Below are 26,530 nucleotides of genomic sequence, written 5' to 3'. Positions count from 1 at the left end.
CGTCAGAATAAAATCTTAACTGTATTTGACCTCAGTTTTAAGGAGTTCCTGGCTCTCCAACACTCCCTGTGTTCCCAGATGTGTCTGTCCCATGCGTGACCTTCGAAGGTGGCACTGCCATCCGACGAACTTTCGGAGATGACGGGCCTGCTCCTCACCTATGCCGTGTTCCACGGTAGCCACGGCCACACACGGCTGTCAAGCACCCGAACTGTGGCTACTGTGACTCAGGAACTAGTCACATTGTAATTGATTTGAATTTAAACAGGCAGACGTGACGAGTAGCCATGGTATTAGCACAGTTGTATGGGTTCAGGTGGATCTAAGGTGGGAACACCAGACCACCTGACCTGCCTCTTGAGAAACCTGTATGCAGGCCAGGAAGCAACAGTTAGAACTGGACATGGACTGACAGACTGCTTCCAAATAGGAAAAGGAGGACATCAAGGCTGTATATTATCACCCGTATTTAACTTATATGCAGAGTACATCATGAAAAACGCTGGGCTGGAAGAAGCACAAGCTGGAATCAAGATTCCCGGGAGAAATATCAATAACCTTAGATATGCAGATGACACCACCCTTGCGCAGAAAGTGAAGAGGAACTAAAAAGCCTCTTGATGAAAGTGAAAGAGGAGAGCGAAAAAGTTGGCTTAAAGCTCAACATTCAGAAAACGAAGATCATGGCATCTGGTCCCATCACTTCATGGGAAACAGATGGGGAAACAGTGGAAGCAGTGTCAGACTTTATTTGGGGGGCTCCAAAATCACTGCAGATGGCGACTGCAGCCATGCAATTAAAAGACGCTTACTCCTTGGAAGAAAAGTTATGACCAACCTAGACAGCATATTGAAAAGCAGAGACATTACTTTGCCAACAAAGGTCTATCTAGTCAAGGCTATGGTTTTTCCAGTGGTCATGTATGGATGTGAGAGTTGGATTGTGAAGAAAGCTGAGCGCCGAAGAATTGATGCTCTTGAACTGTGGTGTTGGAGAAGACTCTTGAGAGTCCCTTGGACTGCAAGGAGATCCAACCAGTCCATTCTGAAGGAGATCAACCCTGGGATTTCTTTGGAGGGAATGATGCTGAAGCTGAAACTCCAGTACTTCGGCCACCTCATGTGAAGAGTTGACTCACTGGAAAAGACTCTGATGCTGGGGAGGGATTGGGGGCAGGAGGAGAAGGGGATGACAGAGGATGAGATGGCTGGATGGCATCACTGACTCGATGGACGCGAGTCTGAGTGAACTTGGGGAGTTGGTGATGGACAGGGAGGCCTGGCGTGCTGTGATTCATGGGGTTGCAAAGAGTTGGACATGACTGAGCAACTGAACTGAACTGAAGGTCTAACGGGTCACACTGTGATGCCCAGAGCAGGGGGTAGGGGTGATAACCACCCCCTCACAGGCCTGTCCAGACAATGAGACCTTATAAAGATACACTTGGGCCAGCCTGATCTCTCTCGATGGGACTCTCCACCTCCCCATTCCCTGAAAGGAGCCATGCTGTCTAGGAAAAGAAGTGGCTGTCAGACGATCGGCTTGTCTGAGCAACTTCAGAGAAGACAGTTTTCCCTTAGCCCAGCACTTCTTGGCTTTTCAGTTCTGGTTGCACATCACTGACTCTGCTGATTGCTGGAAGCTGCAGCTGGTGACTCCCTCTCCCCACCCTCCTGGCCACCCCACCAGTGACAACTCAGGCAGGGGTGGCCTGGCTTCCTTTCGGGTGTTTTCTATGGGTTGCAGCCTGCTCAGAGCTCACAGAAGGCTTGCCCGTCGTCCCAGGCAGAGAGCAAGCCAGGCCCTTCCCCAGAGCTGGCGGGGCCGCCTCCTCCTGGAGCCTCACTTGCTGCCCTTCCCCGTGAGTACCACCTTCTTCCTCCTCCCCATCCCAGGGGCACTGGGTCCTCAGCTGTGTGCTGCCACGATGGCTTCTAAAACCCACTCGCTTGCTCAGTGGCCTTGAGCACTGGGTACTTGGCTAGAAGCTGCCAGGGAGGCGGAGGTGAGCCGGGGGGTGCCTTGCCCAGGCTTCCAGGGTGAGTAATGACTGCCTCCCACCCACACGTGTGAGGCTCGGGTTCAAGACAGTGTGTTCGGTCATCTGTTCCTTGAAGGAGGGAGAAACAAGAGTGGGGGACGGGTGACGAGAAGGTGGGCCGGGGCTGGGAAAGCGAAGCCGCGATGAGGCCCCTGGGTCTGAGGGGCTGTCCCAGGGAAAGTGCTTTTTTGGCAGCTTTCTCTGTAGCAGCGAAAAACTGGAAACAAGTGAACTCTGCACCAAGAGGTGACTGGTTAAATGAATCATACAGAATTCAGAGAGTGGGACACTTGGCAGCCACTCAATCTGGTGACATAACTTCACACTGAACTGGCATTAAAAGTGGTCCATGACAGACTGTTAACTAGACAGCAAGACAGAAAACGCTTTGGGTAGTCTGATTTCCTTTCCTTTACGGGCTATATGTGTATGTATGTATGGGGGACTGTGTTAGAACGTCTAAAAGACCGCATCTCGGAAGACTAACACTGGCCATCCTAGGAAAGGGGTGTTTGGGGAGATTTTATTTTCTTCATTATATATGCTTGCTTTGGGGGATTATTTTTTCTTCATTGTGAATACAGTCCTTTACAATCAGATAAAAGTAAAGCTGCTCTATTGTAAGTGACTCCTCACTGACTACTGCTTCATCCTGTCAACATACTTGTCCAGCTCTTAGCTGGCTGTGGCCCCTTGGACCCTCTGCGGGAGGGCAGTGCTGGGTGTGGGGCTGGGATGTGGTACAGCCACCAGTGGGCAAGGCCTGTTCCTCCCTCCCCTCATCCCACAAACCCAAGTTCACCTGCTATTTCAGCATCTGGCGTCTGACAGCCTATTTTTCCAAATATCTGTCCATCTGCTCTGAAGCCCCCTCACATGCCCCTCACTCACAGCCCCCGGGCCCAGCACAGTGCCTGCCCGGCGAGGGGCGGGCACCTCACCCAGGCTTAGGGAGCAGACAGCCCGAGGGACAGCTCAGAGTCCCTGCTGTCGTGCAATGTGAAAAAGCAGAGCTTCCAAACAAAAACAAAACACAAGAGGTGATTCAACTTCCGTGTGGCAAGTTGGACAAAGATCAAAGTCAGGACCTGCCTTCCTGACTCACTTTAGTATCGGTATCCAGTTTTTTGGGGCTACTATGAGTAACGCCATGTGGATTTTCACACTGGTTACCTTGAAGGACAGCAGAGAATAGAAAAACGATAGATATTAGTGGATCCCAGGCTAACTTTTCTAATAGGCACTTTCCACTCTTAGAGACGCGCAGCTCCCCACTTCCCAGGACCCGGCGCATACTTGCTGCTTTCTGGCATTCACACCTTTGTGGATGTCTTTTACATTTCCCTGACCTGGGGTCATGTTTTCTCCCTTCACTGAATGCCCTCATGCTCTTCAGCCTACATGTGTGCGCTCTGAGTTGTTTCTGTTGTGTCTGACTCTTTGCGACCCCATGGACTGTAGCCCACCAGGTTCCTCTGTCCACAGGATTCTCCAGGCAAGAATTCTGGAGAGGGCTGCCATGCCCTCCTCCAGGGGTCTTCCCGAGCCAGGGATCGAACCTAGTTCTCCTGTGTCTTCTGCATTGACAGGCAGGTTCTCTACCACTAGCCCCACCTGGGAAGCCCTCTTCAGCCTACAAAAGCCAGCAAAATTGTTGCCTTCTCAATGAAGCCCTCCTGGATTTTCCCTGGAGCTGGGGACTTGGCTTCCTTCTCCCAATTCCAAAATCATCTCATAGCATTTCCCATTATTGGTATTTGCAGCCATGATGTATCCGCTGTACTTGAATGTGAGCTTCTTGAAGACATGGATCATGTCTTGCACAGTATTTAAGCCAAGAAAGTGTATCCGGTGTCCAGGCGCATTGTTTAAGTGAGCTGTGGGGTGAAGCCTGCTTCCTCATCTTTGCAGAGTTCTTTGCATCCCGCTAAGAGCCTTAACGCACAGCACTGCACTTCACCCTGGAAACAAGCCTTTAGAGTAGGTCGGGTGATCAAGTTCATTTTACAGACAAGGACACCAAGGCTAGGGGAGGGCAGGTCACTCCTTGCTAAGGTCCCACAGGCAGCAAAAGATGGGCCAAGGAGCAGATGGGGGCCGGCGTGCTCCCCCTCCTCCCTCCCCCGGGAGACAACAGGCAAGCAGGCTTTGCGGACAGGGTGGCTCGCGCACCCCAGCGAGGCCTCGTGGAGCAGCGGCGGGGAGACCTGAGGGGGCACCGAGCCCAGCCCTCGTGTTCTCCCAACAGACGGCAGAGAGGTCTCTTGCTTTCAGTGTGTTTGTCACTTGTGGGTTTTCCCCTTCTGTTTTTCTCTCCTTCTCAGGGGTCAGAAGAAAATGAAAGCAAGCTTTAACACTTGTGCGGTTTGTGGAATAAGACAGAGGCAAACAATATGATAAAGGGCAGGAGGAGCAGATGCAAAGACTCGAGGGGGGTCTTTAGGTGGTGGGTCTAGAGAGGAATGTTTTTCATTTTCAGTTTCACCCCTGGGCTCTCTCCAAATCGTCTATGAGCCCAAAGCACCTTTATAACGGAAGGAAGATAAACCTTTACAGAGAGCCAGTGTAGCATTCCAAAGTCGCCAATAGTAGCCACAGTGAATTTACTTGCTAGATTTCTTCTTCCAGGGTTAGGAGGGGACGAGTTCCTCCTATGGACAACTTTTGCAAACAGGTGTACAGGACGGAAGAGCGCTGGGGCTTATTTTTTTTCTTTTTTTAAGCAGACAAGTTATTTTTAAGATAGCCCTTAAAATAAAATGTTGTACACAAAGAAGAATATGTAAATAGGTTACAAAACCTAAAGGAAAAAAATGAAAGTCACACTTCCCACTGGTCATCCTTGTTTAACCTCCTTCCAGAAAACACTTCAGTACTGCCAGCTATCAAGTGTATAACCTTTTATGTATTTTTTAAAAGATCATGCATAATAATCTACATTTCGCATGTGTATACCTAAAAATCTTGGTGACCTCCTTGTATCAGTGTGAGGTCTGGTTTATTCTATTTATTGGCTACCTGCGATTTACTGAATGAGTGTATCAAAATATCACCTACTGCTGGATGCATAGGTTGCTTTTAGCTTTTCTGATTCTGGGGGCGGCGGGGGAACAACATACAGGACCTTGTATGTTACTCGCTCGGTGGTGTCTGACTCTTTGCGATCCCATGAACTATAGCTGACCAGGCTCCTCTGTCCGTGGGATTCTCCAGGCAAGAATACTGGAGTGGGTAGCCATGCCCTTCTCTGGGGAATCTTCCTGACCCAGAAATCGAACCTGGGTCTTCTGCACTGCAGGTGAACTCTTCACCATCAGGGCCACCAGGGAAGCCCATTCATGCACCTCTATGTTCTTTTGTGCGAGTACTAGGAGGGCGGGCATGCTCCCAGCAGATGAACAGCTGAGTCAGAGCTGCTGTGCTGTGTATGTTTTGACAGATACGGTTTAATCCTCTGAAAAGGTCACACAAATTTACACTCCCCACTGCCGTGCAGAGGCCTTTCCCTCAAACTCTCACCAGCATCATTACCATCAGTCCTTATTTTCAACCTATAACTAGCTATAACCAAATCCATTCTTTATTCTTTGTGTGGCCTCCTCCTTCAGGAATTTGTTTTCTCAGATATTGTCTGGTTAATATTTAGTCTTTTTATGCAAGTTAAAAGGAGGTGACATGGGATGGAAAAGAGTCTGGGGCTACATAGATACTAGAAATATATGAAGTGTTTTCTAACAAATGTCTTAAAAACTATTTCCCTATTTCCCAAGATGTATTAAAATTAAATTAGATGAGTTGAGATTTCCCCATCTTAACTAGGCAACTTTTTACAAAGATTTGTTTCAGAGCATAAGAGAAAAAAAATCATAAAGTCCATGGGGCAATATGTAATTTGGGGGGAGATCCTTTGAGACTAAGTAAATTTCTTATCAAACGTTCACCTGCTAATTTCATCATCCATTGGTGATTTTTCTAATTACAGTAATCCTCTGTACTTATTAGTTGGCACCATAAGGAGAGCTTAGTTTTCTCATTTATTTTTCTCAGTATGGATCCACGGATCCTTATTTAATTGAATGTGCTATAATAACTGCCATCATTATTTAACTTGATGCTCAAACTGCCTCAGATTTGGCTAGTGGAACCCTATCAAGTTGGTGCCTCTGTCCTTTGACGAGTCCTCAATGCCTTTAAACACTTGCTTTCTGGGTTAAAAATCAGTCCCAAGTTCATCTTACAGTCTCCCTGCCCTAACTCTGGAATCAGGCATTTCTCCATGGGGTCCTGGTTCCTTGTCAGGAAGAAAGGTATTTAGAAACCAAGATCTGGGCACCTGCTGGCCACTATACTGTGTGTCCTTGCTTTTACGTCGTCTCAGCAGAGAGAGTCAGGAAATAAGCTAAAATACGTAACACCTGTGGCTCAGCGGGTGAAGAATCCACCTGCAAGGCAGGAGATGCAGGAGACGTGGGTCCGATTCCTGGGTCAGGAAGATCCCTGGAGGAGGAGGAAACGGCAACCCACTCTCATATTCATCTTGCCTGCAGACTCCCATAGACAGAGGAGCTTGGCGGGCTACAGTCCACGGGGTCGCAAAAGAGAGTCAGCCACGACTGAAGTGACTGAACAAAACACATCCACGCAAACTTATCTGTATCTATTTATCAATCGATTGACTGATCTATCAAACATCATCTGCTTAATCTCTTCTAACCCTAAAAGCCTTGGGTTCATACTGAGCCCTCAGTTCCCACCCAACAGCCCAAGGCACTTCAAGGCACTCTGGAGGAGCTACTGGCAGGAAGGCTACAAGGAGGAAGTCCTGGGTGTCTTTCCCCCGCCTGCTAACGGCCCGATATGACTCTGAAGAGGGACAGAAAGAAGAAAGGTTTCATCAGATCTTGCTGTTTTTCCTTTCTTTACTTTGACCGCTTTACTGAGATCCAGCTACCAGCACTGCAAATGTCTGAGGTACAGAACCCAAGTTCTGACATTCGTGTACCCCCGTGAGATCACCACACTATCAATTCAGTGAGCACACCGCTCACCCCAGAGGCTTCTTGGCCTGCTCTTGTCCCTTCCTGTCCTCTTGCCCTGCCCTGCCCTGCCCTTCTCTGTCTCTCCAGGAAATCACTGATCTGCTTTCTGTCACTATTGATTAGCTCCCATTTCCTAGAATTTTATACAAGTGGAATCACACAGTATGTACTTTTTTCCGGGTCATTTTGAAATTTATCCACGTTGCTGTGTGTATCAGCAGCTGTTCCGAATTCACTGTATGGATACTCCACGGTGACTTATTCACTCTACTTGAAGGACAGTTGGGCTGTTCCCAGTAGTTGGCTATTACAAACAAAGCTGCCAGAACATTCCTACGTCAGTCTCTGTATGGATATGAGCTTGCACTTTTCTTAGGCAGATGCCACATGACATGTGTTTAACGGGTCTCCGTAGTGGCTAGCCCACATAGTATGTTTCTTTTTCTTTCTTTTAATTGGAGCATAGTTGCTTTACGGCACTGTGTTTGTTCCTGCTATAGAGCAAAGTGAATCAGTTAATACATACACATCCACTCTGTTTTCAGATTGCCTTCCCATCTAGGTCACCAAAAGAGCATGGAGGAGAGTTCCCTGTGCCATATAGCAGTTCTCGCCAGTTCCTGTCTATTTTATACACAGTCCTGTATATATGTCAATCTCAATCTCCCCATTCACGTGCTATGTTTCTAAAACAACTACACTCTTAGAAAAGCACGGAGAGTCACGAGGCTGTGTTATGAAAACAAGAATAAAAAAGCCCAACAGGTTATGGTTGGATGTATGAGGGAGCAATTTCCTTCCAGAAGCTTGGGGTGTGGGCTGAACATGCTTCTCGGAAACACACTCACTGAAGGTGTATAAAAAAAGAAATGCCCCACTCGGGCACCGACCCCTTCCTTGAAAGGAACCAAGTTGTTGTTTGCTTGGCCACAGAGGGGTGGGTTTTGCAGAGATTCAAAACACAAGAAAACAACAGCAGAGATTTACCTCAGTTAGTTTGGAGGCCCTCTGCGTGAGACAACTGTGTTTTCTTTGGTAAAGAAATGCAGGACTTCCTTTTCCTGCTGAAGTCAGGGTACAGAGCAAACAGGCCCTGAACTTGTAAACTGAGCACGCAGGGAGGTGTGGGGGTGCTGGGCCCCTCCTGGCGAGGGACTCTGACGCTGGCAGAGGCCACCTCACTCTGGGGTTCTTGCCACCTGGTTGCCGAGAGGCCCCTCCAGCAGTCAGCTGGAGCGTTCTTGTAAGTCTGCTGTCCTGCCATCTTCAGGGGACACTTGGTGGATAAAATTGGAGTAGCGGCGCCTGGTAGGAAAGCTGAGTTATGAGAAGAAGGGTTAAGGTAAAAAGGATGCGCTGGGAAGACGTCAAAGCCCCCAAGTGCTCTCAAAGGAGAGGTTTCTTTTAACTCTAGGTTAACAACCTAGATGACTGTGAAATCTAGACTTGACTTGAAATCTATTTAACTCAGCATCAGTATAACATGGATTCTAACTCTGGGCTGGCAGATTTTTTTTGTTCATGAGAACAAAGAAATTTAATGCTTCATCTCCATCTCTCGGTATTTGCTACTGTTCAGTTAAAAGCCAGTCCTCGTTTTGATTTTTGCCCTCTCTTTCTAGAAGCAAGTCTGAGTCTGACCCACCATGGTCCCCACGGAAGCCACAGTGAGTATGGCCACACCCTTGGGCTCCTTGAAGTACACTGCATTTGGGGCCTCTTTTCGGGGAGTGGGAAGGGCTCCATTGTGGGGGAAGGAGTGCTCTATGGTTTCCCAGGGCAAGAGTTCTGCTGAGCGGTGCTCCAGACAGCTGGTCAGTGCCCAGCACAGAGGGTTCTGTGGACACGAAGCTCTGGAAGAGCTCTGCGGTATGTGTCGGGGGGCGGGGGCAGAGGAGAAGGCTGGTTCAGGTTTTACTCATAGGTGAGGGTTTTATGATCTTTACAATGTGCCTAGTCCCATGTGTCTGTTCTGAAACTCAGACAAAAGACGGCAAAGGAGAACTCATTTGCTTTTAAAAGACCCATGGTGGGCATGTTAGTCGTGATTCTTATCAAACTTTATATAGTCTTTACAAAAAAGCAAATAATGATATATATTTTTCTGAAAGAGGCTCATAGAAATGAGTGAGTACAGCTATGATCCAGAGAATCATTCATGATTTTACAGCCAAATATAATTAATTACAGAATCAAATAAAATTCCTATGCTTTACTTATATTAAATGCTCACAAAAATATCTAAGGATTTTAATTTTGCTTTCTCAAAGGGAGAATCTGGGTTTCACATGTAGGTATTGAAGTCAAACATTCTTAGTGGAGTCGACAAATGTCCTTCATGCTGTATGGAGAGTGGTGGTGGCAACCACCACTACCGTCAAGCAAGTTATCATATGCTGATGATATTCAGCATAGCGTACGTCATCACGTTTCCCGTAACAACAACAGCAATGACAAAAAGACGATTATTTTGGGCCTGCTGAAGTAACAAGGTGCACATTAAGTCACTTCAGTTGTGTTCGACTCTGCAACCCTACGGACTGCAGCCCCCAGGCTCCTCTGTCTGTGGGATTCTCCAGGCTAGGGCCTGGGGCTGCCGCGCCCTCCTTTAGGTGATCTTCCTGACCCAGGGATGGAACCGACTGTCTGATGTCTCTTGTACTGGCAGGCAGGTTCTGTGCTAGTGCCACCTGGAAAGCTGAACCAACAGAATAAGTCTCTATTTTTCTGGCCAAAGTTAGAACCGTAGTTTCTCCTGAGACAGAATCTGCTCTTTATCCCTGATGCTGGAAACAGGCCTGATAACATCAGTCATTCGGTTTTATCATTTGGGATCTTGGAAAAATATCCGAACTTTGCAAGGCAGCCCCAGAAAGGAAGGAAATGCGCTCAGATAATGCCCTTTTGTGGTCAAGAGGTGTCCAGCACCGCCGACACGGGGACAAGCTGTGACCTCTGTGGCTATGACCTTGGTCAATAGCCATGACTCTCCTGGGGCCGCTCTTCTGAGACCGGCCGTGTGCCAGTCACCACCCAGGGCGCCGTGGTCTGACAGCAAAGGTGGAGCCACGCTAACAGATGAGGAAAGCCACGCTGGGGGAGGGGTGGAGGGTTCATGGTCAAACGGCGCAAAGGACGAGGAGCGCTGGGGGCGTGGCCCTGGCTTCCCGGGCTCCTCCCTGAAGGCGAGTGTCCACGCGGCTCACTGGCTGAAAGCCTCCCCTCCTCGAAGGGGGGGGCTTGCCCACTCTCACCAGTCCGAGTCCCTCCCTGCCTGTCTCCCTCCTCTTCCCTCCAGGCCCCCGTCTCCTCTCTCCAGGTGCCCATCCTGGTATAAGGAGCAGGGAAGGATATGGCCTTGGCCCTCCACAGTGGCCTTTCCCCAGAGGTGCCTGGAGCCGGGGGAGGGTATCCTGAGACAAGAGTCAGGAGGGAGGCCTCGGAAAGTCGGGGGAAGGTATCCCGAGACAAGAGTCAGGAGGGAGGCCTCGGAAAGTCGGGGGAAGATGGAGTCCAGGAGCTGCAGCTTCTTCAGTGTCTGGGCCAGGGGCTCCCAAAGGGAGGAAGACACACCTACACAGGCTCGGGAGCCGGGGCCTGTCGGGTGGAGCGCCTGGCGGCGGGCTCTGGCAGGCAGGGCAGGCCCCTTATCTGCTGTGCACTGAGGTTTGCCCCCAGCAAAAGGCAGTTCCCAGCTGCCCTGGGCAGAGGAAGCCACAGGGCATCCTCTGGTGCCCACAGTCTTTCCGGGATGGGCGGGGGGAGGATGCAGATGGGGGATCTGACAGCCACTCGGCTCAGGTGCTGGGACCCAGACACTGAGGCTCAGGCTTGGTGTGGCCACTGTGAGGTATGGTTTTTCCGGCAGTCGTGTACAGATATGAGCGTTGGACCATAAAGAAGGCTGAGCGACAAAGAAATGATGCTTTTGAATTGTGGTGCTGGAGAAGACTCTTGAGACAGTCCCTTGGACAGCAAGGTGATCAGACCAATCCATCCTAAAGGAAACCAACCGTGAATATTCACTGTAAGGACTGAAGCTGAAGCTCTAATATTTTGGCCACCTGATGCAAAGAGTCAACTCATTGGAAAAGACTCTGATGCTGGAAAAGATCGAGGGCTGGAGGAGAAGGGGACGACAGAGGATGAGACGGCTGGATGGCATCACCGACTCAGTGGACATGAGTTTGAGAAAGCTCCAGGAGACAGAGGACAGAGGAGCCTGACAAAAGTCAGCCACGAATTAGTGCCTGAACAACAACAAATGACAGTGACAACATCGGAAGGTGCAGGGCAAGGTGCCGGGTCTGGAGGGGCTACAAGTGGCCCAGCCTGGGGCTGAGGGGCAGGGGGCTGGCTCTGGCCTTGACCGTCCCCCAGGGGGGGAGGGTTTGGGCCAGAACCTTCTGTTCCTTGGGTCTGTCTCCTGCTCTATAGTGAAAGTCACTCAGTCGTGTCCGACTCTACAACCCCATGGACTATACAGTCTATGGAATTCTCCAGGCCAAAATACTGGTGTGGGTAGCCTTTCCCTTCTCCAGGGGATCGTCCTAACCCAGGTATGGAACCCAGGTCTCCCGCATTGCGGGCGGATTCTTTACCAGTTGAACCACAAGGGAAGCTCAAGAATACTGGTGTGGGTAGCCTATCCTTCTCCAGCGGATCTTCCTGACCCAGGAATCAAACTCGAGTCTCCTGCATAGCAGGCAGATTCTTTACCAACTAGCTATCAGGGAAGCCCCCCTCTATAAGATGGTCTCTAACATCTGAAAATCATTCTAAAACCTGTTGAGCCTCTAAAAGCTCTGTCTGGGGCAGAAACCAAAGCCTATGTGAGCAGAAGGCGGCCCCCGCTGCTGAGTTCCAGGCCAGTCCCTGGGCATGCTGTGAGACAGTCTCTCACTTACTTAGATGTGTGACTATAAGGCACTTCTCTTCTTTGATCAAAATTCTAAAAATCATCCGAATGATTATCAATACTCCAATTAAGTAGCCCGCTGGGAATCAGAGCCATCCCATGATACTGCCGTGTCTAGGGGCCCTCTGTGCTGTGGAGCTCAGGACCCCACATGCAGGCAGACCACCCTCCCCCCATCCCATGACAGGCGAGTCAGGGACCTTTCTCGTGGCTTGCTCCACTGCTCTTACCATCACTGGCAAGAACACTGTCCTTTGCAAGTGGTTTCCTTGCCTGGCATGTAGTTTTACTATGCTTAGTAAATTCTTGCTGAATGAGTGAACAAATCACATTATTTATTGCCAATGAACAAGAAATAAAGAGCTGTTTCTCAGGCTTAAGATGATCATGCTGACCTCTTAGTTAGTCAAGGAATAAGATGGTGGGATCTTCACACAAACACCATCCATCCTGGCCAGGTCTGGGCCCACCCCCGCCCCCCGCCCCTGCCACAGATTGCTGCTCCTCACAGTGAGAGAAGATTCTAGATCTGGCTCAGACCACTGCTCATGGGGGACCACAGGCTGTGAGCAGTGGTCTAGTTGTTGAAGATGTTATGTTTTTAAAAGGGTCTAAGAACAACACAATTTGCTAAGAAATGTTTCAAGGGAAACCCTGGGAAAGAGAACCTCTAGACATGCCAGTAAGATGTGGAAGAGAATGGTCAGCCCCATCACAGAGAGACTGAGCACTCCCCAGCAGTAATGACACCCAGTTTTACTCTGTTCCCACGGCCCCTGTCATGTTCCATAAGAGGCAAGAGTGCATACAACAGAAGAGAAAGGACATACGTTCAAACAGGGTCAGAGCAAATGGACAGAACAGCGAGAAAACAGGAAGAGTTAGAACTTGAGTTTTCAGCCTAAAACTGAGCTATCTGATGCGGTAGCCACAAGGCACGCAGCGCCTGTAAACACTTGAAATGTGGTCACTCCAAGATGTCCTTTGATTGCGAAATGCACTTAGTCCAAAAATAGTCTATGCAACAAAAGGATGTGAAATATCTTGATAACTTTTACACCGCTTGAAAGTGAAAGTGAAGTTGCTCAGTTGTGTCCGACTCTTTGCAACCCCATGGACTGTAGTCTACCAGGTTCCTCCGTCCATGGGATTTTCCAGGCAAGAATACTAGAGTGGGTTGCCATTTCCTTCTCCAGGAGATCTTCCCGACCCAGGGATTGAACCTGGGTCTTCTGCACTGAAGGCAGGCACTTTACCATCTGAGCCACCAGGGAAGTCATTGCTTACATAACAGAATTATTTTAGACATGCTAGGTTTCATAAAACACATTATTAAGGTGAGACCTACCTATTTCTTTTGACTTCACTTGGCTACTAGAAAATGCAAAATTAAGGAGTTGCCTTATTTCCTATTAGGCAGCACTGATCAAAGGGTTTTACTTGGTTACTATACTTGGGCTACCAGTTTGACTGAGCTTCCCAATTACAAAGGGAATCCTCATCAGTCACAAAATTCATATGGTTCATGAGTTAAAAAAAAACTCTCACTTGTTCTTCAGGAAATATGAAAGCATTGCTTTACATCTCTTTTATATGTAAATGCCAAATGCACATCTGAGCTAGGTCTTGATGAGTGGACACAGAGCTAGACAGAAACGCCCTTGGAGGTAGGGTGCATGGCAAGCTCCTTAGAAGCCACCTCGACACAGTCCCTGGGATAAACTCAGGGCAGCTTGTGGGAAATCCTCAACCCAGTCCTCAGCCAGTGGGCTCCAGTGCGTGCTCTTGGATGGAAAGTGAGTGGGAAATGAGTGGATTTCAGATCCTTACAGTGACCTCCCTAGGTCTTACTCTGACCCAGACCTTGAGAACAGCCTTTGTGGGTGGCTTCCCCAGCCAGAGCAGTGTATCCAGGGCTGAGAGAGCAGAGAGGACAGAAGAAACGGCCTGGCCACCTCGGAATTCCTCCTGGAAGCCAGCTGCCCCTCATCTGGACGAGGGGCCCACCCCTACCCGGAAGGTCCCGGATTAAATGCATGCATATCCTGTACTCCACACAAGGTCTGGCATGCACTTGGGGCTCTGACAGTAGGGAAGCAAATAAGCTGGTAAATACCTGACATTTATATCTGCAGGGAGATTTTCAGAGGATCCTGTGCCTGAGAGCCAAAGGGTGTTTACCCACCAATGACGGACAAAGCTATGAGTGCAAGTCTTGACACAGGCGTGTCCAGGCTTCCCCTGACCTAGGACACAAACTCTTCCTCTGTCATCGCTGTAAAGATGCCCAGCACTCTGACCCTGTAAGGATGATACAGGCTGGCCTTGTGGTCTTGACGAAATTCATTCAATTCCAGGTTTTTTATGTGTGAATTCAATCACTCTGAAAATATGCCTGGAGAGTCCTTAGCTGTGTCTAAGGGGGTGTGTGTGTGCATGTGTGCTTGTATGCACATTGTGAGGGTGTGAGTACAGGTGTCTGAATGTGTGCACGTATGTGCAGGGGTGTGTACATGTGAATATGTATGTGTATTCGTGTAGGCACGCTTGTGTGCATGCGTCTGTAAATGTGAGGACTTGTGAGGGCTGGCTTCATGGGTGGGTGGCAAGGGCCTCATGCTTAGAAGTGTTGCTTGATTTAATGCTCTGCTGTCTTGAAATTCGTAACAAATTCTCAACAAGGGGCCCTGAAATCACGCAGCGTGTGCTGGTTCCTGTGTATGTGCATGTACGTGAGGGTGTATACATAAGCATGTGTGCTCATGTGTGTGCACACGTGTAAGTGGGTGCGTGTTGCTCAACAGAGGATCCATAGCTTTCAGAGGATTCAGGGGAATCTGGAGCCAGAGAAGTGTGAAAGCCTCTGGGGACCTCTCAGGGAGCGCAGAGTAGGCAGGAGAAGGAGCAATCAGGCTCGTCGAGTTCTTGGATGAGTTCGCCGGCCAGTGGCCCCGAGACCCTCCTCCATCCCGATGGAGCACCTGTCACGTGGCCTGCGACTGTTCCTTTGCTTGCGTGTCTCTTCCCAGAGGGGGAAAGTTCCTTGAGAGTGGCAACCACACTTGACTCTTCAGCACCTGCTTAGTAAACATTTGTTGAATAAATAAATCATTTACAATCTAAGCAGATGCTCTCGGAATTCCTATTTCCTACACACACATTTCTTCTGCCTTCTCACAGCCTTTTGGGGTTGGAAGGTTCAAGGGCTCCGTGCCTTTGCCATCAGACTGAACCTCCAAAAGCCAGCCCCTGACCCAGTGTCGCCTGTGTCTCTTTGCAGAGCCTAATCCTTAACCTGTCAGATGACTACGGCTACGATGGCACGCCGCCCATGGAGTATGACACCAACTTGACGGACTACTTCTGTGAGAAAAGCCACGTCAGGCAGTTTGCGGGCCACTTCCTCCCGCCCCTGTACTGGCTCGTGTTCATCGTGGGCGCCGTGGGCAACAGCCTCGTCATCCTGGTCTACTGGTACTGCACGAGAGTGAAGACCATGACTGACATGTTCCTTCTCAATCTGGCCATCGCTGACCTTCTCTTTCTCACCACCCTGCCCTTCTGGGCCATTGCCGCTGCTGACCAGTGGAAATTCCAGACCTTCATGTGCAAGGTGGTCAACAGCATGTACAAGATGAACTTCTACAGCTGCGTGCTGCTCATCATGTGCATCAGTGTGGACAGGTACATAGCCATCGCGCAGGCCATGAGGGCGCAGATGTGGAGGCAGAAAAGGCTCCTGTACAGCAAGATGGTCTGCTTTACCATCTGGGTGATGGCGGCCGCGCTCTGCCTCCCGGAGCTCCTGTACAGCCAAGTCAAGGAGGAACACGGAACTGCTATCTGCACCGTGGTCTACTCCAGCAAGGAGAGTACCAAACTCAAGTCGGCTGTCTTGACCCTGAAGGTCACCCTGGGCTTCTTCCTCCCCTTTGTGGTCATGGCTTGCTGCTATGCCATCATCATCCACACCCTGATCCGGGCCAAGAAGTCCTCCAAGCACAAGGCCCTCAAGGTGACCATCACTGTGCTCACCGTCTTTGTCCTGTCTCAGTTCCCCCACAACTGCGTTCTGCTGGTGCAGACCATCGATGCCTACGCCACGTTCATCTCCAGCTGCGCCCTCTCCATCAAAATTGACATCTGCTTCCAGGTCACTCAGACCGTGGCCTTTTTCCACAGTTGCCTGAACCCTGTTCTCTACGTTTTTGTGGGTGAGAGGTTCCGCCGGGATCTTGTGAAGACCCTGAAGAACCTGGGCTGCATCAGCCAGGCTCAGTGGGTTTCATTCACGAGGAGAGAGGGAAGCCTGAAGCTGTCATCTATGCTGCTGGAGACAACCTCAGGGGCTCTCTCCTTCTGAGGTGGCTTCTCTGAGGTGGGCGGTCCTTTTGGAAGTGTCCAGAAATTCAGAGACAGCTTCCCTTACTGACAGGCCAGAGGGAAAGTGGAGAAGGAGAAGCAGTGAGAAAAGGGAAATAGAAAACTCAGAAAGGGATGAATTTGAATAGCATTATTACTTCGGGTCAGGATTTGCCAAGTTGGACTCTTTAAAACTGACTGGCCATCCCAGGAGACTGCTGCCTGGCTCCTGGCTGCAAAGCCTGTGGTTTTCAGAGGAGGATTAATGAATGACAGACACTGCAGGCCTCCGTGGCTTTGCCACTTGCCTGAGCATTAATGCAGCTGAGCCCTGGAGGAGGCATTTGATTTCTCGGAGCCCTGGGAATCGCTGTGGCTTCAGTTCTGACGCCATCTCTTCCAAAAGAAGACACAGAAGCATCAGCCACTGCCACAGTCCATGAATGCACAAGGCTTCATGAAAGCTTCTGTCTTTGGAGAATTTCTGCTCGGTTTTGGGGGCTGATACCCATGGCAGGTGTTGATCTAGATCCTTCCAAACAACCTCGGATCTAATTCCCTTCTGCTCTCCTTGATCTCTTTGGGGCCAGTGAGGGTCCTTGTTCCTGTTCTGAAACTATCTGCAGCACTGGTCAGTGAGCCTTTGGGCAACTGACCGTACGAGCATGTCACCTGAATTCTGCTGGCTTCCAACCCATGTCTTCTGGAGGCCCTGTGATTCCTCACCTGGCTGCCACGCTGATCTGGGCAGGAATCAGCTTGTCCCCTGGTGCCATGGAAGTGGTCTTCACAACCCATGCAGGGAGATTAAGAACCTGGGTTGGTGGGGACCTGGCTCCACTATGGGCTCACTCTATTGAGTGGCTGGTATGATGGTCCACTCTGTTCCCTATACAATGGACTGGCCCTATTTGCCCTCTTGTTTCTGAGGCCACTGGAAGGATATTTGCCTCCATGCTTCTCTTTTTCATATTGTATAATGCTAACATTTTTTTTTTTTAAAAAGCTTTCAACTTAGAGATTAGGCTGAAAAAAAATGTAACTTACCTTTGTGTCTCTTTTTACTATTTGGCAAATTTATCACATTAAACATTTTCATTTATTAGAAAAGTGCTTTTTAAATGACTGTTTACAAATATCCATTACTTTTCACTTTTTTTTTTCACCCTGTCTCTATATTTTAAATGTGTATACAGATCAAACAGCCATATTAGAGTATGAATAATAAGAGACTGGGATAAGGAAATAACACTTCCAAAATACCATAAAACCATTTTGGCTGAATAATTCCTAATTTCTTCTCTGGGCAAACTTATCTTCCAAGTTTCTCCAGGTGAGTCCATTGGTATTTCCAAAGAGGACGATCAGAACAGGATCATGAACCATTCTGGCTTTGCCACTTGCTTCAGAGAAGGCATCTCATTTTCCCAGTGCATTGTGAGTTGCCGTGGTTTCCGTTCCAAGGCCATCCCTTCCAAAGGGGACACCAAAGCGCTGGACTCTGCAACAGCGTCCTTTCCCCACCCACTTCTAAACTACACGTCAGTGAGGAATAAAGTGAGCAGAAAGTGGACAGCAGCAAGAAGAGCAAGAGTCGACGTGCAGGCCCTGCCAACCCACCCCAAGTATGGGCAGCTGGTGGCAAACAAGCATTGGCCTGGGACCAGCAGGCCAATGCGGGTCCCAGCACAATAAGAACCACCTACAGTCAAGGGGAGGCTGAACTTCCCAAGGCAGTCTATGGACAGAGCTGTCCATGTGCCCACCTCTTCCAGAAGGCGACTCAGATATCATTTGAGAAACCTAGAATAAGCAACAGGAATGGGCCAAGCCTAAATAACCCTGTGCAGTTCAGTGGGAGAACCTGACTGGGTTTGGCTTATTCATCCCATGCCCTTTTGATACTGCGGTTCTGGCACTATATGTCCTGGGGGCTCCACTGGAGCTGAGGATGGGGAGAGGGATGGAAGCAGGGAGGAATGAGCCACGACTGTGCTTGTTCAATCTCCTCCAGCCTAGAGTCACTTATGGGACATCATGATGGAGATTAAGTGGCAGTTCAGAGGTAGTTTGAACTGAACTACATGTTAGTTTTGCCAACAAAGGTCCAATCAGTCAAAGTTATGGTTTTTCCAGTAGTCACATATGGATGTGAGAGCTGGACCATAAACAAGGCCGAGGACCGAAGAACTGATGCTTTAAAATTGTGGTGCTGGAGAAGACTCTTGAGAGTTCCTTGGACTATAAGGAGATCAAACCAGTTAATCCTAAAGAAAATCAACCCGAATGATTCATTGGAAGGACTGATGCTAAAGCTCCAATACTTTGGCCACGTTATGCAAAGAGCAGACTCACTGGAAAAGACCTTGATGCTGCGAAAGATTGAGGGCAGGAGGAGAAGGGGCAATAGAGGATGAGATGGTTGGATAGCATCACGGACTCAATGGACATGAGTTCGAGGAAGCTCCAGGAGATAGTGAAGGGGAGGGAAGCCTGGAGTGCGGCAGTCCGTGGGGTCACAGAGTCAGACACGACTGAGCAACTAAACGACGACAGAGGTGGATAACGCTTTGACCACTGAACGTTAGTTGAGGAAAAAGTGCCACGGACTCTACTTCTCCCCCCTCTGATTTTTAGGGAAGGAGATGAACGCCACAGGAACCATGAACCCTGCACTGAGCGCAATGACCACCCTTAGTTCCAAGGGCCTCCGTTAGCACCCGCCTGACTGTCCCAGTCCTACCACAGTGGCAAAGGAGGACTAAAGGTACACTGCAGCTGCATTATATTTTAAAGATTTTAAGTATCCTCTGTTGGTAAATCAGTTTTTAAAGGATTGCATAAATAGGACCATTTTACATTCAAATTAAACTAGGTCTTAGAAGCAGATTTATCCTAAGATAAAAACATTGGAAGGATCAGCAAGGGGACACCCACTAGGACACCCATTCAACATTTCTAGGAAATATGTCTGTGAGTACCTTCCTGAAGTAATGATAACAAAGGATTATAATATAATTACATTTTTACAGGAACTCTATAGATCAGAAAAATCAGGAAACTGAATGAAATACATCAGAAAAGATACTGCTTTACCTACTAAAATTTCAACACATGACAATGTGTACATTCAAAGGGGAATGCTGTTTTGATGTAAGATGTGAGATATGGATGTGAGAGTTGGACTATAAAGAAAGCTGAGCACCAAAGAATTGATGCTTTTGAACTGTGGTTTTGGAAAAGACTCTTGAGAGTCCCTTGGACTGCAAGGAGATCCAAGCAGTCCATCCTAAAGGAAATCAGTCCTGAATATTCATTGGAAGGACTGATGCTGAAGCTCCAATATAGCCTGTCTCAAAGTGAGGTCTGGTCAAGGGGTGCTAAATGACTTTGACAAAAGGGAGATTATCACGGCCTCCAGTATCTGCACCTCACACATTTTAGACACTCCAAAGAAATCTCTCTCTTCATTTGACAAGTAGTTACTGATTGTTTACTATGAGTGATTAATAAATAGCATGGTTTTAGAATTATCATTGCAACCAAGACTTGGTGGTTCTGCAACAGTTTCCTTGGCCCGACTCCATATGGCCCTCCTGTTCCAACTGTGGTCTGAGCCCAGCAACCTCCTGGGACAGGGAATGTCTCTCTAATCAATTCTGTATTATTGTTACAGACAGCCCAAATAGCTAATGTCCCTTTCAATGTATTATAAAAACCTACGAAAGACGAGCAAATGTTTCTCTCCAACATGTGACTCTTTGTGAGTTCCCCTTCTCTCTTGACATATTTGGGCTTCCCAGGTGGCACAAGTGGCTAAGCACCCGCTTGCCAACGCAGAGGATGCAAGACACACACACACACAGAAGTCGCTCAGTCGTGTCCGACTCTTTGCGACCCCATGGATTGTAGCCCACCAGGCTCTTCGGTCCATGGGATTTTCCAGGCATGAATACTGGAGTGGGTTGCTGTTTCTTTCTCCAGGATGTAAGACACACGGGTTCAATCCCCGGGTCGGGAAGATTCCCTGGAGGAGGGCGTGGCAACCCACTCCAGTATTCTTGCCTGGAGAATCCCATGGACAAGGAGCCTGGTGGGCTACAGTCCATAGGGTCACAGAGAGTTGGACACGACTGAAGTGACTTAGCATGCACACAGCTTCATGCCAGGCTGGCAAGGTTTCTCTGCCCAATCCTATTTCCTCCTACTTCCCTTCACAGTTGGCAATCCCGAATAGACATTTGCCCCCAAGATTCCATCTCAGCATCTGCTTCTAGAGAAGTCAGCTTGCAACAACCTTTTCATGAGAGGCTGGCCTAGCAAAAGCACATTTGAGACCTGTCGGGCAAAGAGCACAGGGTACCCAGAGCTACAGTGTTCTGTGAACATCCGTCACAGAACTCATCTCTGCAGGCTGGGAGCAGAGGCCTGACTGATCTTAATTCAACCATCAGCAGACCGCTGTGCACACCAACAGCCTGCCAGGCCCCGTGGGTACCGGACAGACACGGGCTTGCCTCTTTTGGCTGTCATCTTCTGCTTGCTTGCTTTGTGCTGGGTACATACATAATACTGTACGTAATTCCAACCATTTTGCAGATGAAGGGGCTGAGAGCTTCAGAGATCAGGAACCCACCCAGCATCACACTGTAGAAACCGACAAGGCCAGGACATCATCCCGGGCATGTCTGGCACTCAAGCCTTGACTTTTGCCCACCAGGCTGTCCCACCTTGCATATGTGACACGGTCAGACAAATCAGCCGCTGCTTTGAAGGGTTGACCAACACTGTGCCAAGCTCCAGGCTGAGTACCAGGGGCTGCAAAGATGCATGGGCAGAGACTGGGCTGGCACTGCTTTAGATACCACTGCACACAAACTCAACAATGACATGGGACAGCTGAGGCCCTGCTGAGCCCTCTGTCAAAAGTGGGCCACGGGACAATGACATCATTCTCACAGGCTCCTCCTCAAACACGTGCAATTGTGGGGCCTCAAATTCTTCATGTGGGAGCCACAGATTCCGCTGCAGGTCTGAGGATGCGCAGATCCAACGACTCTGCAGCCAAACCTGGCCAGAATTCTGGACACCCACCGTCCTCCTCACCCCACGCTGTCCCCGTTGGTCTTCCTAGCTCCTTTCTCACAAACAGTCCATCTGCCTGCTGGACGCCACCTCAAAGTGTGTCAATACCACAAGGAACAGAAGAAGCATCTTGTCAAGCCCTACTCAAACTCCTGACCCATAAAATCATGAGATACAATAAAATGTATTATTGTTTTCAGCCACTGAGTTTCGGGGTAATTTGTTACATAGCAGTTGATAAACAGAATACCAAGGAGCCAACAATTTTGCCATTAGTCTTTCAACTCCAAAGCAATGACGTGAGCAACCTAGGCTAAACCCGCAGGAGCTCATGGCACAGACCCAGAGTTATAGAAGAGGCTGGACAAGATGTCAGACAGTCTACCCCGCAATCCCCTAGGTGACTCTGGCTGGATCTCTCCCAGCCACATGCTTCCTCCGCCACCTGCTGAGGTCTCTGCTTAAACACCACCTTCTCTTCCAGGCCATCCCGGCCCATCCACAGTCCCCTTCCCTGCTCTGCTCTTCTCCGCGCTTGGCACTGACGCTTCAGAAGTATAAACTCGGGCAGGGACTGTTTCTTTTCTGTTCACTGCTATTTCCCAAGTGCCTACGACAGACCTCACACATGACGAGCACTCAGTCAAGGTTTGTTGAGAGAATCAACGGCCCCTCCAATTTCAAATATTTGGTTCTGGGAAGTGCACTTACTGTTGTGAAATCCTGCTGTCTTGGGAAAATACAGCACTTGATAACGATATTTTACCAATCTCATTGAACAAAAACTTATGGAGCATTTTCTAGGTGTCAGGCACTGGGCTTAGGTGATGCTAAGGAAAAGCAGACACAGGCCCAGTGCCCACAAAGCTCACAGTTCACAGACGACAATCAGACCATCATGAAGAGAGGGTTTCGAGATGCTAGTGTGTTACAAGAGGCTCTGACCTACTGTGTGGATGAGAGGCGGGGAAGGTTTCCCCAAGGAAGCGGCGTTAAGCTGAGAGCTAAAGGATGAGCAGGAATGAGCTACAGGAGGAAGGAGAGGGAGGGTGCACTGGGAGGACGGGGTAACATGTGCAAAGGCCCTGCGGTGCCCATGCCTGTGTGACACTGCCAGGCCAAGTGCCCCCGCCACTGAGCTAGTTCAGGTTATCACCACTCATGCTCTTCTCGTTTTAGTCTTTAAATATGAAAATTAAAAAACACACACACATAGGCCTTCCTTGGTGGCTCAGCAGTACAGAACCCTCCTGCCGATGCAGGGGACATGGATTCAATCCCTGATCCCGGAAGATCCCACGTGCCTTGGAGCAACTGAGCCTGTGCACCACAACTACTAAGGCTACGGTCCAGTTAGGGCCTGAGGGCAGCGACGCTGAGCCTGCACGCCCTGGGGCCTGTGCTCTATGAAAGCAGCCACTGCAATGAGGAGCCCGTGCACTGCGGCTGGAGAGTGGCCCACGCACCAACAAAGACTCAGCACAGTCAAAAAATAAAAGTTGCTCAGTCGTGTCCGACTCTTTGCGACCCCATGGACTGTAGCCTTCCAGGCTCCTCTGTCCATGGGATTTTCCAGGCAATATACTGGAGTGGATTGCCATTTCCTTCTCCAGGGGATCTTCCCAACCCAGGGATTGAACTTAGGTCTCTCACACTGTAGACAGACACTTTACTATCTGAGCCACCAGGGAAGTCCAAGTAAGAAAACATACATAAACGTGGCGAGAAGAGCATAACGAACCTCCTCACGCCCATCACTCAGCTCCAACATCGATCCACACTCTCCGCATTCTAGTCCCGCCCACAACACCCACCTTCTCCTCCTTTCCCTTTCTGTTTGCTCTCGCTTCCTTTGCCCCCCTTCCTGCATTTGCTCCTCCCTTCCCTCCTTTCTTCCTTCACTCCTACCTTTCTCCGTCAGCTCCTCCCTTTGCTACGGTATTTTAAAGCAAATCCAAGACATCATATACTTCCCCTCAAAAATCATGCTCCTGGGGCTTCCCTGGCGGTCCAGTGGTTACGAATCCACCTGCCAACGCAGGGACATGGGTTCCATCCCTGATCCGGGAAGATCCCACATGGTGTGGGGCAAGAAAGCCTGGCTGCCACAGCTACTGAAGCCCGAGTGCCCACAGCCCACGCTGCATCACGAGAAAGCCTGCGTGCAGCAACAAAGATCCAGCACAGCCAAAAATAAATAAAAATAATAATAAAATCGTGCTCTTACCCTTACAAAGCTCCAGGTATAAATGAGTGAATGAATACCTGATGGAAACTTCCTGTTTGGCTAGGCCACCTCTTACCAGAGGGACCAAGGGAGGTATGAAGCTAGTTGGGAATGAGTGAGCAGACGCTACAAGGTCTCACACTGTGGGTGACACTTTCTCAGTGGGACTGACAATCTAGGGAACTCAGAATATTCTGGCAAGGCCAACAGAGGCAGAGTGAGCCCCAGCACTGTCCCTTGTTCAACTTTTGGAATCCAGAAAACCTCAGAGCCAGAAGAGATCTGATCCACTGAGGCGGTGCGGGACCATGAGCTGTATCTCAGCACATAACTGATAAACCTCTTGTAGGGAGGATGATACATAGCAAGGGTTTACAGGCCAAGGGATGCCACAGCATAGCTTGGTTTATGGAAGGCTTTTTTTTTTTAATCATTGGAGAATCTACTTTCCAGTGAAATGAGAATGGTCTGGAGAAAACTACTGCCACAGCCATCTCAGCCTTGTAGTAACATGTTCTCCAAACAGTTCAGACTTACCAGCTTCCCTGGGTCTTCAGTTTCCTCATCTGTAACAGGTGGCTGACTTATGGCAAGAGCCTATTAAATTACTTATGCTGCTATTAATTATATGTTATAAATAATAAGCCAGTGCTGCAATGAGCTGATCTTTCTCTTCTTTTCCATGAAGACCTGCCAGAACCCAAAGGTCCTTAACCTTTTATTTCCCTTATATATCCCTTTGACAATCTGGCAAAGCCTTCTCAGAATGTTTTAGAATGAATAAAATATATATGATTACAAGGGAAGCCAATTACATGGAAGCATAATTCTCTATTAAAATAAATTTGTGAACTAGTAATACACGTCTCTTCATGAACACGGTTAAAAAAAAATCTACAGCAGGTATAACAACCACCTTCACTTCACAGTGAAGATGAGCATAAATAATATGTAAAGGGTCCGCAACAACTTCTAAGTAACAAGAAAATATCTGTCACTCCCACCAGTGGCAGAGACACAGGTCTTGCCAATGCATACTCATGTGGCATGTAGTCTATGTTCATAATTGAAGGAAGAGCTCAATTCTAGCTAGATAGTAGAGGAAAGGCATCATTTTCCCAAGTTCAAAGACCTTCTGAACTCTGTGTATGGACCAGTTTAGGAATCCCTATTTAACCCAGACCCTTTGATACCAAACTCATAGTTCTTCCTCTAAATCTTAAATTGTGGACACGTACGGAACTACTTCAGGTTTGGGGAAGGGAATGTTTTTCCATTTACAAATGACCGGTTGGGTAACATGTCCCTTGAATAAGAACATAAGCCATAAAAAAGTTATGGCTGTAAAAAGGTTTTACCTGTAGGATAGTTTCATACGAGGTGGTTCATTTGGAAATATCTTCCTCTCTAAGAATGACATTTCCATCACTGCATCCCAGTGCTTGGACCAATGAGCTGAGGGAGAGGTCCTGGCTCCAAGATCTGAGGGTCACTGGCAAAGTTGAATTAGGAGACAGATCCATTAGCTGATTTTACCCCTTCAAGTTCTAACCAAAATGGTGACAGAGTGGTGATCATCAAGGACTTTCTGGCGTGGTCCACGGATCTCACCTCCGCCAGTATCTTCATCTGGCAGACTTGTGAATGAACTGGACCCAGTGAACCAGAGTTGACATGCCGCCTGCCCATGACTCTGTATTTTAATGTAACCCAAAGATAAGGACTTTCTTCTAAGAAACTCTCTGCTACTTGCGTGTATTTACTGACACTTAATAAACAAACAGTTTGACTATGGAGCAAAACTGAGCCCTGGGTGAGCCTTGGGCTTTTCCTGATAACACCTGAACCCTTGATAGCCAAGGAGCCCGTGCGCCTGATCTGCGCCTAATGGGCCCCTGTCGCTCTTGCACAGGCTCATCTTGGGGGCATGAATGTGTGGTCCTTCTGAGAACATACAACAGGTCTGTGGGGGCCCTTGCTGGTGCAGAAGGGCTGTCTTTACAAAGACTTCTGGTTTCACACATAGACCCTGTTATGCAAAGGCCATTTGAGGGCTGATGCTGCGGCCACTATGAGAAAGCACGTGGGGCCCTGAAGTCAGCCTCAGGGTCAGAGGAACAAATTGGATTCCTTTCTCCAGGCCTGCAGTCACTGCCTTTGTTGTCTGCTCGGTACACCTGCCATTCCCCCACTGCTCCTTCCCTCCCACGAGAAAGGCGGCTTCTGCTCACCTGGCCTGCGGCGTGGCCCCAAGGGAAGGCCCTTCCTGCTGCTGACCCTCCTTTCTCACCCCTCCTTCGCTCTGCTAGCCTTTGGGCCTCCCCTACCCCCTCCCACTTTCCTTTCTCATGCCAAGGAGAAGCCAGTGCCTGCCCCACTGACCTGGCAGACGGATGGGTGACCTCCCAGAAAAGGTGTCCTTCTCTCCTCAGGGCTCAGTGGGAGGTCTCCCTGAAATCGTCTTTCCCTGGAGCATCCTGCAGCAGCTGCAGGCCCGAAGCCAAAGGCGCTCTGGAAATGAGGCCTTCCCTGGGGAAGGGCACTCACCACACCTCGGGTTTGGAGAGGCCTGGCTCCCTTTGTTCATTATGGAGCTAAGACAACTCATTCCAGGCTTCAGATAGGCTGCCAAGTCTGCGATAACCTCAGTATGAACCTGCCAGAAGGTTGAAGAAACCACACCAGCCTCCAGCCTCCAGCCTCCCCCCGGAGCTCGAGGGATGGGGGAGGGACGAGGGGACACACATCAAAGCCCAGAGACTGGTGATCATACTGTGGCTCGGCTTTACTATCTTTCTTCAGCAACCAGCGAGTGTGGGAAAAGTAAAAGGCTGACCTTTCTTTCAACCCTAACCCA

General features: G+C 49.1%; 1 protein-coding gene across 1 annotated transcript; it reads left to right on the top strand.

Moving 5' to 3' along the window:
• On the top strand, positions 1,729-17,471 carry CCR9 (C-C motif chemokine receptor 9). Its single transcript, XM_005696046.3, has 3 exons — positions 1,729-1,862; positions 8,704-8,748; positions 15,280-17,471. The coding sequence occupies exons 2-3, from the start codon at positions 8,728-8,730 to the stop codon at positions 16,360-16,362; spliced, it is 1,104 nt and encodes a 367-aa protein (XP_005696103.1). The 5' UTR covers positions 1,729-1,862; positions 8,704-8,727; the 3' UTR covers positions 16,363-17,471.

The sequence above is a fragment of the Capra hircus genome, chromosome 22 (assembly GCF_001704415.2).
Source record: "Capra hircus breed San Clemente chromosome 22, ASM170441v1, whole genome shotgun sequence".
NCBI classification, from domain to species: domain Eukaryota; kingdom Metazoa; phylum Chordata; class Mammalia; order Artiodactyla; family Bovidae; genus Capra; species Capra hircus.
Note: the sequence above shows the minus strand (reverse complement) of the source record. Positions and strands in the feature narration are given on the sequence as shown.

Excerpts from the sequence above, each read along its gene's own strand:
- CCR9 (XM_005696046.3), top strand. The coding sequence starts at position 8,728 with ATGGTCCCCACGGAAGCCACA. Across the intron at positions 8,749-15,279 it reads TGGTCCCCACGGAAGCCACA|AGCCTAATCCTTAACCTGTC; the intron begins GTGAGTATGGCC and ends GTCTCTTTGCAG.